Genomic DNA, 14,726 nt, shown 5'->3' with positions numbered 1-14,726 from the left:
GTTTATTTCAAATGTCTCTTTTTTAATTTATATATCAAAGCACAGATGGTCTGTTTATTCTTCTAAGATTTTTCTTATCTGTTTTTCTATTTATATGTCTTAGAATCAACTGCTAAATTTATATATGTTTAGAAGCAAAACTTTCTCATATAATGTTCATATAGAATTGATACCTGTCTTGAAGTGACTCCACTTTGGCTTGCAGCTTGTTGTTCATCTCCTATGAATAAAACATTTCAGTCACTTTATCATATTCATGTCATTATAACAGTTGTATCTTTGCTCATGCCCACAAACAATTGGAAGGCTTAGTTTATGTTCAAAAAAGTCCATAAAAGTCCGGTCAATGTGTCATACATAATACATACAGAACTGTACGCTAGTAAATTGGGTATTATAGGTCCAGTAGCTTGTGTTGTTACATACCACAAGAGAGGCAAAGCCTTTATTGGGATGCACAAAAACGCAAGCAACATGACTGATACTCTAGAAAAAATCAACTAGCGTAATATTTAAGAAATAGTAAACACCACTGAGGTCCCTATGGCATTATAGTGACCAGCTATGCAGCCACAAACCGTATATGGACCGAAGCCGTAGGCTGAGGTCCATATACAGTTTTTGGCTGCCTGGCTGGTCACTATAATGCCATTGGGACCAAAGTGGAGTTTACTATTGCTTATATTACACCGAAGTGTGTCCCCTGTATCATTGTACAGTGTTGTACCGGCTTGCCGTACTTTTATTCTGTATGCAACTGAATGCGTAAACGATGACGTATATATCGTGTGACGTAGTTTCTCTGACGAAACATTTCAGTTGGAGCTAAATTCTCTGGATGTCGGACTTGGTGTTTTTTTAACAATTAGTTATTTGTTTAAGGCATCGAACGAATGCAAAATGTATTTCCGATTGTGTGGTTATCATACATAATGTAAACTTTGATAGGAATATAATAAAATAGTGTGATTTAAAATAAGTTGCGATGAAGGGATGGAATAATAGAAAATGGAAGTGAATATCGTTTCGACTTTATTGTTATAAACATTGGATTAATGTTGGCATTGAGGTAAGTGTGTCGTTTATTCTAAATTAAGCTTTTTTAAAACTCTTGTTAAAGCTGAAATAGTGTCAATGCTGTTCAATAAAATGCTTCAATCCAGTGCACATTTAGTAATTTGTAACCCGAACGGTTCATATACAAAAAATAGTGACCGGTCCATATACTCTGAGTTTCTCTATTGCATTTTACAGACTGAAACCGGTCATATAGATATAGAAGGACCAATTATCTCTGAGGTGTAATATTTTATAATATACACTCGCATAATTGTTTTTTCTGACAGGATGTTTCTGTACAGATGATTGTTCTAATAATAGAAAAAAAATCCATTTCATCTTTGTTGTATGTTGACAATATTGTTTGCTGAAAAAAGTTGTTCTGCTAGTATGCTTATAGGGAATGGAAAAAAAAGCAAGTAGCATAATAAACATTTTGTTATCTGCTATTATGAATTGCACTTCTTGATAAAGCCTTTATTTTGGTTCAGATTGTTAACAGATTAACATATAAATATCGGCTACAATATATCCGACCATTGCATTTAAGATATCTTTATATTTATTAATTTATAACAAAATATGCCATGAAATGTTTTACTTACAGGCAAGAAAAAACACACACAATTGAATAAAAACACTACACACATTTTTGTTCAATAAAAACTTTTTCTTAATAATTCAATATCATCAAAACATCAAGAGAGTTATATGTTTGTTTATTCATAGTTATTCAGAGCTAATATTTAATCAAAATTACCAGTACATTTGTCACATCCTCAAATGGAAGATAAAGTGAAATCATGAATCTGTTCAGTCAATGTAGAAATTGTGTTTGTGTTTGTGGTAACAGCTGTCAGAATACCACTCAGGCATGGGTAATCTACAGTCCAACCTGTCAATAAAGACCACTCAAGGGATTTGGTCGTTGTGGTCTTTGTTCACAGTAGGTCTTTATTCGCAGGGTCGATCGAAACTTTGCAAAATATGCTAGTAGTATTTTAACAGGTACCTTATCTATGTTTGTGCTCTATTGTTTAAATGTTTGAATACTTATGCATGTATAATGATATAAAGGATTGAAAACAGTTTTGTTTTACATTTGTATATTTATTACATGTTGTATTTCTATTCCCTTATGTTTTTATTATTTATTTAATTAATCATATACTGTATAAATAACTATTGACATACATGTATACGTACATGTACATGTAATTCTACAAAGAACAAAGTACAAAATACACATAACATAGCAAACATTTATACATGAAATACATGAATCACTACTAACAATCAGTAAAGTTGACAATAATGGACAATAAATGACATCTGATATTTAAATTAGACTGAAAACATCCAAGAATAAGATTCCAGACAGATACTCAACGTACCAGTAGTAACAACAAAACACAATAAGCACTACGACCCCCGTCTCCCTCCACTCAAGACACACACACAATCGAAACACTCACTTAAAAAATCACTTATTTTTCTCTGCTTGACACTAGAGTCCATCCTTTATTTGATAAACACATCCTGTGCTTCCATGATTGAGTTCAGCAAACTGCAACTGCAAACGAGCGCAGCTTCTGAAGGCACTCAGCTGCTCTCAGCGGTTCTCCTCGAATTCGTCCATAATCTCATGTTTACGCTTTAAAATGCTCTGAATTTGAGTGTTTCCTACACCAAGATCACAAGTCACTCGTCTACGACTGTGTCCTTTACCTAACAAACTAATGACCTTAACACGTTCTTCCAACGTCAAGAACTTACGTTTGGAAGCCATGATGGTTAACTGCCAATTTTCTGTTCAATCTATGAACGTCTTATTACGGAGAAATTTAAGAAGATAATGACTTTCAAAATGTTTATCTTTAATAGGCATCGTAAATGATATGAAACCGTTAATTTCCTAAATGAGTTTATGAAAGCCCCAAATTTGTCTTTGATATTTTCGGCAATTAGTACATTAATCGCGAGTCACTTAAATACAAAGGCAAATTTTTACACTTTTGACAAACTGTCAAATGCATAAAAGAAGCAGGCGACTACCAATTAGCAATGCATGTTAAATAAACAAACAACTGCTATCGAGTGCAATAAACTGCCACTTGCCAATACCTCCATAGCGACCGACGAGTCCACTGGTAAGATATGTATCATGTGACTACGCAGCGTCCTGGTGGCCATTTTGTTTTTGAAAGTTGCGAAATCGTTGATTTTTATGATTGCAGTGGTTGTTGTAAGCTATCAAAATGGAGATTTGGGAATGTAAAAGGGTGGTCGTTGGTCCATGTTCACAGGTGGGCTTTATTCGCAGGTTCAATATAAAGTGAAATCGTTCGGGAGGAAATCAGTGTGGTCGTTATTGACTGTTGGTCGCTATTAACAGGCAGTCGCTCGGGCAGGTTGGACTGTACTTTCCAAACACTGCTGGGGCTTCATTGATCAGAATCAGTTATTAATTACCTCAATGTATTCAAGCATCTTGGAAACCTTATTTTAAAAGAATTTTGTATCAGGGGAAGTATTACAGAAATCTTTGATGCAGAGGAAAACAATTTTAAGTTTTAAGATAATTTATTTATTAACAAGACTATTGCCAAGCAATAAAAGTCCTCTACCTACGCAGGATCCACCATTTTCAGCAATATTTGTAGTTTATTTGTTGCCATATCAACCAGAATTCTTGACTTAGGAACAAAATGAAATGACGTGCAAATGACGTGAAATATACAAGCTCACTTACAAAGAACTTCAATACACTATTAAGGTATACAAGCTCACTTACTTAGACCTTCACAACACTATTGTGGTAAACAAGCTCACTTACAAAGAACTTCACAACACTATTAAGGTATACAAGATCACTTACAATTAACTTCACAACACAATTAAGATAAACAAGCTCACTTACAAAGAACTTCACAACACTATTTTAGGTATGCAAGCTCACTTACAAAGAACTTCATACACTATTAAGGTAAACAAGCTACACTATGAAACTAAACCAACCATAATTTCCAAGAACTGCTCTATGAAACTACAACAGGCTTCATAACAATGAACATCACTGCACTATGGAAGTAAGTGAGGCTTAATTAATTAGAAGTTCACTACACAGTAGAAACTAAGCAAGACAAAATAACAAAGCACTTCACTACACTATGAAACTAAGCAAATAAATTACCATGAACTTAACTACACTAATAAACTAAGCAAGGCTTAATTACCTAGACCTCACTACACAGTAGAAACTAAGCAAGACAAAATTACAAAGCACTTCACTACACTATGAAACTTAGCAAATAAATTACCATGAACTTAACTACACTAATAAACTAAGCAAGGCTTAATTACCTAGACCTAACTACAATATGAAACTAAGCAGGGCTTTATTACCTAGACCTCACTACACTATGAAACTAAGCAAGACTTAATAAACAAGATCTTCACTACTCAATGAAACTAAGCCAGGCTTATAACTTCACTACACTCACACACCAAGTGTCACATACCTTCTCATGTCTCATGTTCACATCGTGGTTGTCATGGACGGTCTTGTAGTGTTGCATCTCTCGCTGTGCCTGGTGATACTGGTTGGTTCGCTCCAGTAAAGATGTGTTGGAGATCTGCAGCTGTAACAACAGTAACCAGTGTGAGCAACCATCGTAACCAGTGTCAGCATCATGGCAACCAGTGTCAGCATCATGGCAACCAGTGTGAGCAACCATCGTAACCAGTGTCAGCATCATGGTAACCATGGTAAACAGTGTGACAAAACATGGTAACCAGTGTGAGCAACCATCACACGGGATTAGCAACAAACATTTAAGTGGTGGATGATAATTCATACACAAAAGCCGGGGTAAAAACAAACATTTTGGCCACGTTTGCCCACTCTTGTTTTTAACAATACCTTTTGTTATGAAGAAATTAGTGTAGACAGAAAATTCAGAGGTTCACCTAAAATTTTAGGGGCCAAAGGCTGCGTGCCTCAGCTTATTTCATCCCTGACCTCATGTGGAATACAACATCACACGATAAACATGTGCTATAAGCCCACATAAACACCAGTTATCCAATATTCCCTTAAGCAGTCCAATATAAGAAAAAGCATTGCATGGCGGTTGTGAATTTATACGTTACTGTTTTAAATAGATTCACTTAAGTGCTTTATGAGAGAGGTACTATTTCTGACCAAATTGGCTACCAAAAAACACCCAAGTCATAAAAGTAAGCACATTATATACCTCATTCTCCACAGAGTTCAGTTTGGTCTCCAGGGAGTTGAGGGCGTGTATGTGAGCCTGCACCTTGTCCTTCATGCTGGATAACTCCGCCTCCTTGCGCTCCAGTTGTCGGGCCCACTCATCCCGGTCGCTATGGAGACGCTTTTCAATCTCGTTACGCGTCTGCTGTGACTTCTCGAGCTGGGAGCTTGTTGTCTGCAGACGGCTCCTCAGGGAGTCCAACTGAAAGGTTTCATCACATGTTGTGTGAAATTTGGGCTTAATGCATGAGCATAAAGTGTTGTCCCAGATTAAACTGTGCAGTCTGCACAGGCTAATCGGGGATGATACTTTGCCATTACTGTATTTTCAATAAGAAATTTATATAATTTATGTGGAAAGTGTTACCCCTTATAAGCTTGTTTGGACTTCGCAAGCTAATCCGAGACATCACTTAATGCACATATATTAGTTAAGACAAGTATTCCCAGAACAAGTCTTTAATAGAGTATTTTTCTGTTTGTGCAAGCGTATTTTTTTTAAATTGATGTTTATATTATTATTTAAATGCTAGGAAAATTCTCAAACATAATAAATGAAGGAAAAAGTGCTTCATCCATTAGAAACAAAGCTAAATACAAAAACAAGAGCACCGCATAACAGGTGCCACGCTCGGCTGCGAAAGCTTGTCAGATTTTTTTTTTTAAGGTCACAGTGACCTTGACCTTTGACCAAGTGACCCAAAATGGGTGTGGCGTGTAGAACTAATCAAATGCATGTACATATGAAGTTTCAAAGTTGTAGGTGGAAGCACTTTGATTTAAAAGCGAATGTAGAGGTTTATGTTAAAGTTTATATTGGAGGTCACAGTGACCTTGACCTTTGACCTAGTGACCCCAAAATGGGTGTGGCATGTAGAACTCATCAAGGTGCATCTACATATAAAGTTTCAAAGTTGTAGGTGGAAGAACTTTAGATTTTAGAGCCAATGTTAAGGTTTTAGCACGACGCCTATGGTGGACGTCGGACGACGAGCTGGCTATGACAATACCTCCGAAAACAGCCAAGCTAATAAACAAAGATTAAATGAAGCTAAGTAGAAGATTCAAACTAAACATCAGAAAAAAGTAAAAGTATATGCACCTACTGCACCACTTTGATTTAAATATTTTTGTTTTTTATTTTATCCCTTTAAAAAATATTACTTCCCTTGTAAAAATGATTTGTACCTGCCAAATGATAAAAAGACATTATGTCCCTTTAAAGCTTGTTACTTCCCTTGGATTTGTTTTTTGACCTTTGACTTTGAAGGATGACCTTGACCTTTCACCACTCAAAATGTGCAGCTCCATGAGATACACAATCATGCCAAATATAAAGTTGCTATCATCAATATTGCAAAAGTTATGGCAAATGTTAAAGTTTTCAGATGGACGGATGGACAGATGAATTCATTTTGCGATTTTTTTTTACGGAGCAAATTTGCTCAGATTTTAATTCATATTTTTTTTTAATTTTCATAAATGTATAATCCACATTTATTAACTAAGAATTATTATGTAAATCTAAAATTCAGGCTTTTAATCACAAAATATGGCAAAGTCAGACCGCCACACAAGTATTCAACAGTACATCCACAGTCTCTGCCTCACCTCTGCCTCATTCTTCTCCCTGGCCAGGTGCTCTTTATCGAGGCTGTCCCTCAGCATGTTGATGTCGCTGCTCAGTTTCTGCTGGTGCAGGTTCTGCTGCAGCGTGTACTGGGTCAGTGCCTCCTCGTGGTCCTTGAGTTCTGAGCGCAAGTCCTCGCAGCGCCCCTGAAGCTTGTCATTCTCTGCGCTCAAAGTAGAGTTGTCCTCTGTCAGCCTCTGACGCTGCTTTTGTAACTCTGCCTGCAAGGGCGGACAGAAAAGTTTGCATATGCAAGAAAGATAATTTCTTGTCACTATGTGTATGTCAGAATATGAAATAAAAAACTGTTGAATCATTTATATCTGCAGCATGCAATGTTGTGGTTTAAAAAAAAGACTTATTCATAAAAATGTACATTTGTGGATTTTTGACTTTAGGAAAAAAAAGAGGAATATGAGTCCTTCATTTTACAGTGTGTTTGTATTATATAAGTAAATTGGTCAACCCATGAAATCAACAAAATAATGTCCTACAAATAATAATAATTTTACAGCACTACAAATCATATACATATTACTATGCCTCTTTAAATGGGCAAAAAATGAACACATAAGATGATAGCTCGGTAGTATTCTTGCCAGAATACGAAAGAAAATATATTCACCACTACAATATTCATATTTGTCTGAAGCTTTTATTTACTTTTTCTAATTTAATTAACAATAAAACACACACATGGAAGACAACAACTAGAGCTTTGTCACAGACGTGACGAATACCCCCACATGCCGCATTGACACATGTCGTCTTCACAAAAAACAGCGGACACCATGCTCAATTTTTAAAACGCACTAAATGACCCCTTGACCTAGTTTTTGACCCAGAAAGGCCCATGTTCTAACTTGGCCTTAAGATCATCTCCATAAAACTTCTGACCAAGTTTGGTGAATCTCGGATGTAAAGTACTTGAATTAGAGAGTGGACTGACTGACTCACTAATTGGGTTGTTTACCCTCGGGACTTCGGTTAATAAACAATTGCCCGAGCACACTGCTTAACATAAAACTCTGCATAAAAAGGTCGAAAACGGCCATAAAATGGACAGCCCGATTTAACTGGGCTGTACCATTGATATAAATAGAAAACTCTGCAGTGTTGGTGCGGTGCCTTAATAAAAATCTATTGGTTTAAAAATATCTATACTTATTCGAGAAGCGTTAAAAACGCAGTACTCAATAAAATTAATAATCAATGCCTTGCCTAAAGCTGTAAGAAAGCGGTGTTTTAATTGGTTAACTGTATTTAAAAGCATGGCTCTGATTGGTTATCTCTGTCACGTCCGCGCAAAAGCATGTAGGTCAATCCGTTTTGGGGTAAAAATTTCACACAAAGAACGACCTTGAGATGGCGTCTGCTCTTGCACGGACGTGACAGAGATAACCAATCATAATGATTGCGTCTGCTCTTTTGCACTTTTGGAATGTAAACAAAGCATATGAAACAAGAAGGAATATTACTACTTGAATCTGTTTGAATTTAATATAATTGGTATATGTTATTTAAACTATTATGATGAAGTTATATTAATATTATTATTATTATTATTGTTACTATTGTTATTATTATTATTACTATATGTATGTTGTTTGTGTTGGAAAGAGAGAGAAGGAGGAGAATAGCCCAATTTTTATAAGTATTGATGGTAAAAACACATACTATTATATGCGGTATCATCATTACTAGACCCTAGAGAGCGGACACCATGCTGAATGTTAAAAAACGCACTAAGTGACCCCGTGACCTAGTTTTAGGCCCGGAATGGCCCATGTTCAAACTTGTCCTAGAGATCATTTAGATAACACTTGTGACCAAGTTTGGTGAGGATTGGATGAAAACTACTTGAATTAGAGAGCAGACAACATGGTGAGGTTTAAAACGCACTAAGATACCCCGTGACCTAGTTTATGACCCGGCATGACCCATATTCAAACTTGACCTAGACATCATCTAGATACAACTTCTGACCAAGTTTGGTGAAGATTGGATGAAAACTACTTGAACTAGAGAGCGGACAACATTGTGATGTTTAAAACGCACTAAGTGACCCCATGACCTTGTTTTTGACCCGGCATGACCCATATTCAAACTTGTCCTAGACATTATCAAGATACAACTTCTGACCAATTTTGGTGAAGATTGGATAAAAACTACTTGAATTAGAGATTGGACAACATGGTGAGGTTTAAAACACACTAAGTGACCCCGTGACCTAGTTTTTGACCCGGCAAGGCCCATGTTCGAACTTGACCTACACATCATCTAGTTACAACTTCTGACCAAGTGTGGTGAAGATTGGATGAAAACTACTTGAAATAGAGAGCGGACACCATGCTCAATGTGTAAAACGCACTTTGTGACCCCGTGACCTTGTTTTTTACCCGGCATGACCCATATTCAAACTTGCCCTAGACATTATCAAGATACAACTTCTCACCAATTTTGGTGAAGATTGGATAAAAACTACTTGAATTAGAGAGTGGACAACATGGTGAGGTTTAAAACACACTAAGTGACCCGTGACCTAGTTTTTGAACCGGCATGGCCCATGTTCGAACTTGACCTACACATCATCTACTTACAACTTCTGACCAAGTGTGGTGAAGATCGGATTTAAACTACTTGAAATAGAGAGCGGACACCATGCTCAATGTGTAAAACTTACTAAGTGACCCTGTGACCTAGTTTTTGATCTGGCATGGCCCATGTTCGAACTTGGATTTCAGATCATCTAGATACAACTTCTGACCAAGTTTTGTGAAGATCGGATGAAAACTACTTGAATTAGAGAGTAGACAACATGCTGAATGTTTAAAACACACTAAGTGACCCAGTGACCTAGTTTTTGACCCAGCAAGGCCCATGTTCGAACTTGGCCTAGACATCATGTAGATACAACTTCTGACCAAGTTTGGTGAAGATCTGATGAAAACTACTTGAATTAGAGAGCGGAAACGTAATACGGACCGACAGACCGACCAACCGACAGACAAGTTCACTCCTATATACCCCCCTACACTTCGTTTGTGGAGGTATAATTATGAAACGATTGAACGACTCCATTCAAAGAAACATAGATTACCTTCAGAGCAATAATCTCATTCTTGTATTTCTCCACGAGGTCTCGAGTGTGCTTGATGTCATCATCTGCCAGCTCCAGGGCTGTTCGAGCTTCTTCCTGTAACCAACCATTGCACACATGGCATGAGTCATACTCATTGTAAGTTTTAAATCTTTTCATCTCCATGTCAGCTTTTAAATGCAATATATTATCGCAAAAATATATATTTGGGCCATGTTCTGTGAAAAGGGGGTTGAATACACAGGCTAATCAGGGATGACACTTTCATCTTTTAGGATATTTTCTGTTTAAAGAAATTCTCTTCTTAACAAAAATCCAGTTAAGGCAGAAAGTATCAGCCCTGATTAGCCTTGCGAACTGAACAGGCTTATCTGAGACAACACACATGCATTAAAGCCCCTTTTCATGGAGAGCAGCTCCTTTTAAGAAAAAATGATAGTCATAGCCACTTGTGACAGTATTTATTTTTCATGATAAAGAGTGAATAAAAAATTATTATAGGTTGTTAACTGGAATAATACAATCATGATGACTTAAACAAATGTAATTCAACATTGTTTTAGTCAAACATCTTTTATGCTTCACTTCATTTACTATTTTCATTTAGGAAATAGAAAAATGTTGTAACTGTTTTACACTCAAACTATAAATTAACTTCACTTTTTATTCATCACTGGTCAGGAGATTGAATTCACAATTGTCAATAACTTTTACATATAATTCTATTTAAACATATTTTTTTCTATAAAAAGGGTAAATATTAAATAAAGAAATTTAACAAGAGCCTGAATAAGTGTATCAACATGGCTAAATATTTGCACAAGGCAAGTGTTAAAAACTCTACTATTAAAGCCCTTACACATATGACATTATTGCTGTTTCTCTTTGAGATTTTCTTATGCTTTTTAAATGTGTGCCATTAGTATCTATGTTAGTAAAACAAAGAAGACAACACCAGCCCCACTAGACAACATGACACATGCTCAGAGAAAACAGATGCCCTCACATTCCACTTTAGAAAAAAAACCACTCCACTTATGTAAAAAAAAACAAACAACAGTTATATGGCCATATTCGACTTTTGACCTCTAAGTGTGGCCATGACCTTTTAGGCATGGATATAGGTGATACACAAACCACACCGTCTCTTGATGGTAGTCATTTGTGGTCAGTTATTTTAAAATTGCATCATGGGTGATAAAGTACCATATGGGAAAAGCTGTTTATGTCTTATTTGACTTAAGACTTCTAAGTGTGAACTTTATCTTTGAGAGACAGAGATAGGTATTACATGGGAAACACTGTCTTATGAAAGTTTACATACGGTATTTTAAAATCCATCTTAATATTGCAAAGTTATGGCAGAGACAGAATTTATAATCTGTTTTATGGACAAATTTGAACTTTGACCTTTTACTGTTACTCTCCTCCCTTCAAGTAAGGAGTCAGCTGTAAAATGAAATATGTCTTTTTATGATAGATCACAATATATATTGGGAATATGTTATGACAACTTATGAAAACTTAATTAATATTCAACTGCATATAGGCACTGGTTTTATCTTGCACAGAATTTTAAGCTTTCCTCTAAAAAGTTTTTTTTGTAGCTAGACATACATTTGAGAGTCACAGATTTGGCGTTTTTAAGTTGCAAAACATGTATCTGATGCAGGAAGGCCCTAAAGCCCTCACATGAGTTCAAGTTACATCAATTGACTTAGATTTAATTGAGGAAACTAGTTTTTGAGTTCAAGACCTTGTTTTAATCTTCTACTAGATAAGGTTATGATATATAATCACATTAAGTTCAATCAGAATAAGGTAAACAAGAGCACCGCATAACGGATGCCACGCTCGGTTGCGGGTGCAGTTTTTAATAAATGAAAGCTTGTCAGAATTTTTTTTTTTTTTTTAGAGGTCACAGTGACCTTGAGATTTGACCTGGTGACCCAAAAATGGGTGTGGCATGTAGAGCTAGTCAAGGTGCAGCTACATACAAAGTTTCAAAGTTGTAGGTTGAAGCACTTTGATTTTAGAGGCAATGTTCAAAACCTTTGAACATTGCCTTCAAAACCTTTGAATGTTCAAAAACAAAATGTTATGGTTTTAGCACATTAAGCGGACGACACGACGATGGTTTTAGCACAAAGCGGACGACACGACGACGGACACGACTAGCTGGCTATGACAATACCTCGGGTCTTCTCCGAAAACAGCCGTGCTATAAATTAGGAATTTTGAGTATGTATACCTTTTTTCTGAGATTTGACCTGGTGTCCTAATTTCGACCCCACTAGATTTACCAAGATTTGAAAATGAGCTAGACTTTGTCGATTTAAAGATTCTGATCAAGTTTCATTAAAATTGAACTACAAATGTGGCTTCTATAGTATTTACAAGCTTTTTAAAAAAGATTTTCTAAGATTTGATCCAATCCATGAGGTTGACGCACACAGCACAATGAAAGATGCTAGACAAAGACTGAGCAAACAAGAAAATTCATTGAATTGATATCCCCCGCCAAACTAGAGCTTTGTCACAGATGTTAGCATTTCTTCAAGATACAGAGGGCCATAACTCCGTTATTAACGGATGGTGTACAATGCCATTTGGCGTGCATCATCGTCTTATCCATATATATACTCAAACCAAGTTTTAATGAAATCGGCCAAAGCACTTCCAAGATATGGCTCCGGACACAAAAGTGCCGGACGGACGGAAGGACGGACGGACAACGCCAAAACAATATCCCCCTGCCTTTGGAGGGGGATAAAAAGCTCAACCTTAGCAAAAAGCACTCAGGCAAGCTAAAAAGCTCATGTTAGAGATGACAGTTAGGTATTCTCTACAAAAACTCATTACACCCATATAACAGGAAAAATGGTGACAGTGCAACATGTTGATTCATCTTACCCCAGCCTCGGACTCCTGCAAACATGCAGTGAGTTGTGTGGTGAATGCAACATTAAAAACTGTTGAATTTGAAATCCATACACAAATCATAATTAATACACATTTGGCTTTTGATTTTTTTTAATTAAGTAATACAATTTGAGCTCAAAATGCGACTGCTAAGAACTTAACAAACAATACTTAAACGAAAAAGTTAACCAACAATGATACAATAAAATACAATAACAAATACCACTACAGTGACCCCACATTTATCCGGATCTCGATAGTCCGGAAATCTCATGATCCGGACAAAAGTCAAGGTGAATGTATTTATTATGCAGTATTTTGCCCCGTTAAGTCCCGAATCTCAGGTTCCGGATCCAGACGTAGATTTCGCAATACCGATCTGTGTATTTAGCTGTAATTATGTCTCCTTAATCCGGAAGCTTCCCAACACGGGGGCTTAATCACCCACCTGCCGTATAAACAAAAGCGCAATCACCGAGGCATGAAGTGTTGTTGTTTTAGGCTTAATCGCCAACCCATAATTTAAACAAAAGCGCGATCACCGAGGCGTGAAATATTGTGTTTAGGCGTGATAGCTAATAGTCGTAACTTAACATGGTTCGACTCCAACTTTAAATTGATGTCGGCATTACACAATGCATCTTAAATAACACAGTGATTTTCATTAATGTCTTTAATGAGCTGAACAAGCCACCAATTAAGACGCTGATTACAATCGGACAGTCATGGTGCATGGAAAGTAACTTAAGGTAGCGCACCTCTAATGATTTCCCGCGATTTCTTCGAAGGTTGAAGAGCCTACTATTAGGTGCCGTAGCCTAGTGGTTAAGGCGATAGACTAGAAATCTTTTGGGATATTCCCGCGCAGGTTCGAATCCTGCCGACGACGTATACTTTTTTGCGACGCGTTTTATTTATTTTCTAACGTAATTTGATTTAATATGGCATATAAGCTATATTTATTGTTAAATATGTTGCAATTTTTATGCACATTCTTCAATTATTAAAATTAAAACAACGTGATGGCGAAATTGGGTGATTTACTGTTGAAAATACGAACCATGCATGTTGCATTTTTATTTCAAAAAGTAAATGGTAAATCTGTCTAGTTCTTGGTATTTTTGCTGTATATAGTGTTTCTATAAAAACTAAGTTTAAAATATGACTTCAATGATACTATTTTGAATTTTATGACACTTTGTTTTTAACCGACCCAATTTTTACTTGGCTGAAATCGCTTACATTTCATGGCGCTCTTCCATAGATAAAAATTTGTAAAAAATAAATATCTGTAAAAGAATACTTATTTCATCTTGTTTAAACTTTAAACACCTTTACAGCATCTGTACACACCAACTGCATGCCCATATTTGGAAATTTGAATTAATTATGGAACTTTTATGTACCCCAGGGGTGAAAATAAACTGGACAAAAGCCGAGAGTGGGGGTGGTTTTGAAAAAATCAGTATATTTTTTTTAAAAGCATGGAAAGCCTACCTACAAATTTGCATGTAGTTCAGTGAAATGATGCTGATTAAGAAAATTATTAATTAGATTATATTTGGATATGTGCCCATTAGAGGTGCGCTACCTTAAGCAATCCATTTAAAATGCATCGTACCATACATGTCGCTATTTTAATCATTTATACATTCTGTTGTATGGGACAGGTTATAAATAAAAATATTAAAACAGTATTGCAGTTTTATATTTTCTTTTCATTTTCCTTCAACACCCTT

The 14,726-nt window shown here is 36.2% G+C and overlaps 1 protein-coding gene across 1 annotated transcript in view; it reads right to left on the bottom strand.

Annotated features, from left to right (window-relative positions):
* Window positions 1-145: 145 nt before the first annotated feature.
* The window catches only part of LOC127863356 (ankyrin repeat domain-containing protein 26-like), a 120,771-nt gene continuing 106,190 nt past the window's right edge, over window positions 146-14,726 (bottom strand). The window contains exons 33-38 of the mRNA XM_052402868.1: window positions 12,979-12,993; window positions 10,066-10,161; window positions 6,947-7,186; window positions 5,316-5,537; window positions 4,581-4,700; window positions 146-220 (exon numbers count right to left, since the gene is read on the bottom strand). Coding sequence (XP_052258828.1) covers window positions 146-220; window positions 4,581-4,700; window positions 5,316-5,537; window positions 6,947-7,186; window positions 10,066-10,161; window positions 12,979-12,993 — 768 coding nt within the window. The remainder of the gene's footprint in view (window positions 221-4,580; window positions 4,701-5,315; window positions 5,538-6,946; window positions 7,187-10,065; window positions 10,162-12,978; window positions 12,994-14,726) is intronic.

This window comes from Dreissena polymorpha, chromosome 1, assembly GCF_020536995.1.
Source record: "Dreissena polymorpha isolate Duluth1 chromosome 1, UMN_Dpol_1.0, whole genome shotgun sequence".
NCBI lineage: Eukaryota > Metazoa > Mollusca > Bivalvia > Myida > Dreissenidae > Dreissena > Dreissena polymorpha.
The sequence above is the reverse complement of the archived record's forward strand: the minus strand, read 5'-3'. Positions and strand labels throughout refer to the sequence as shown.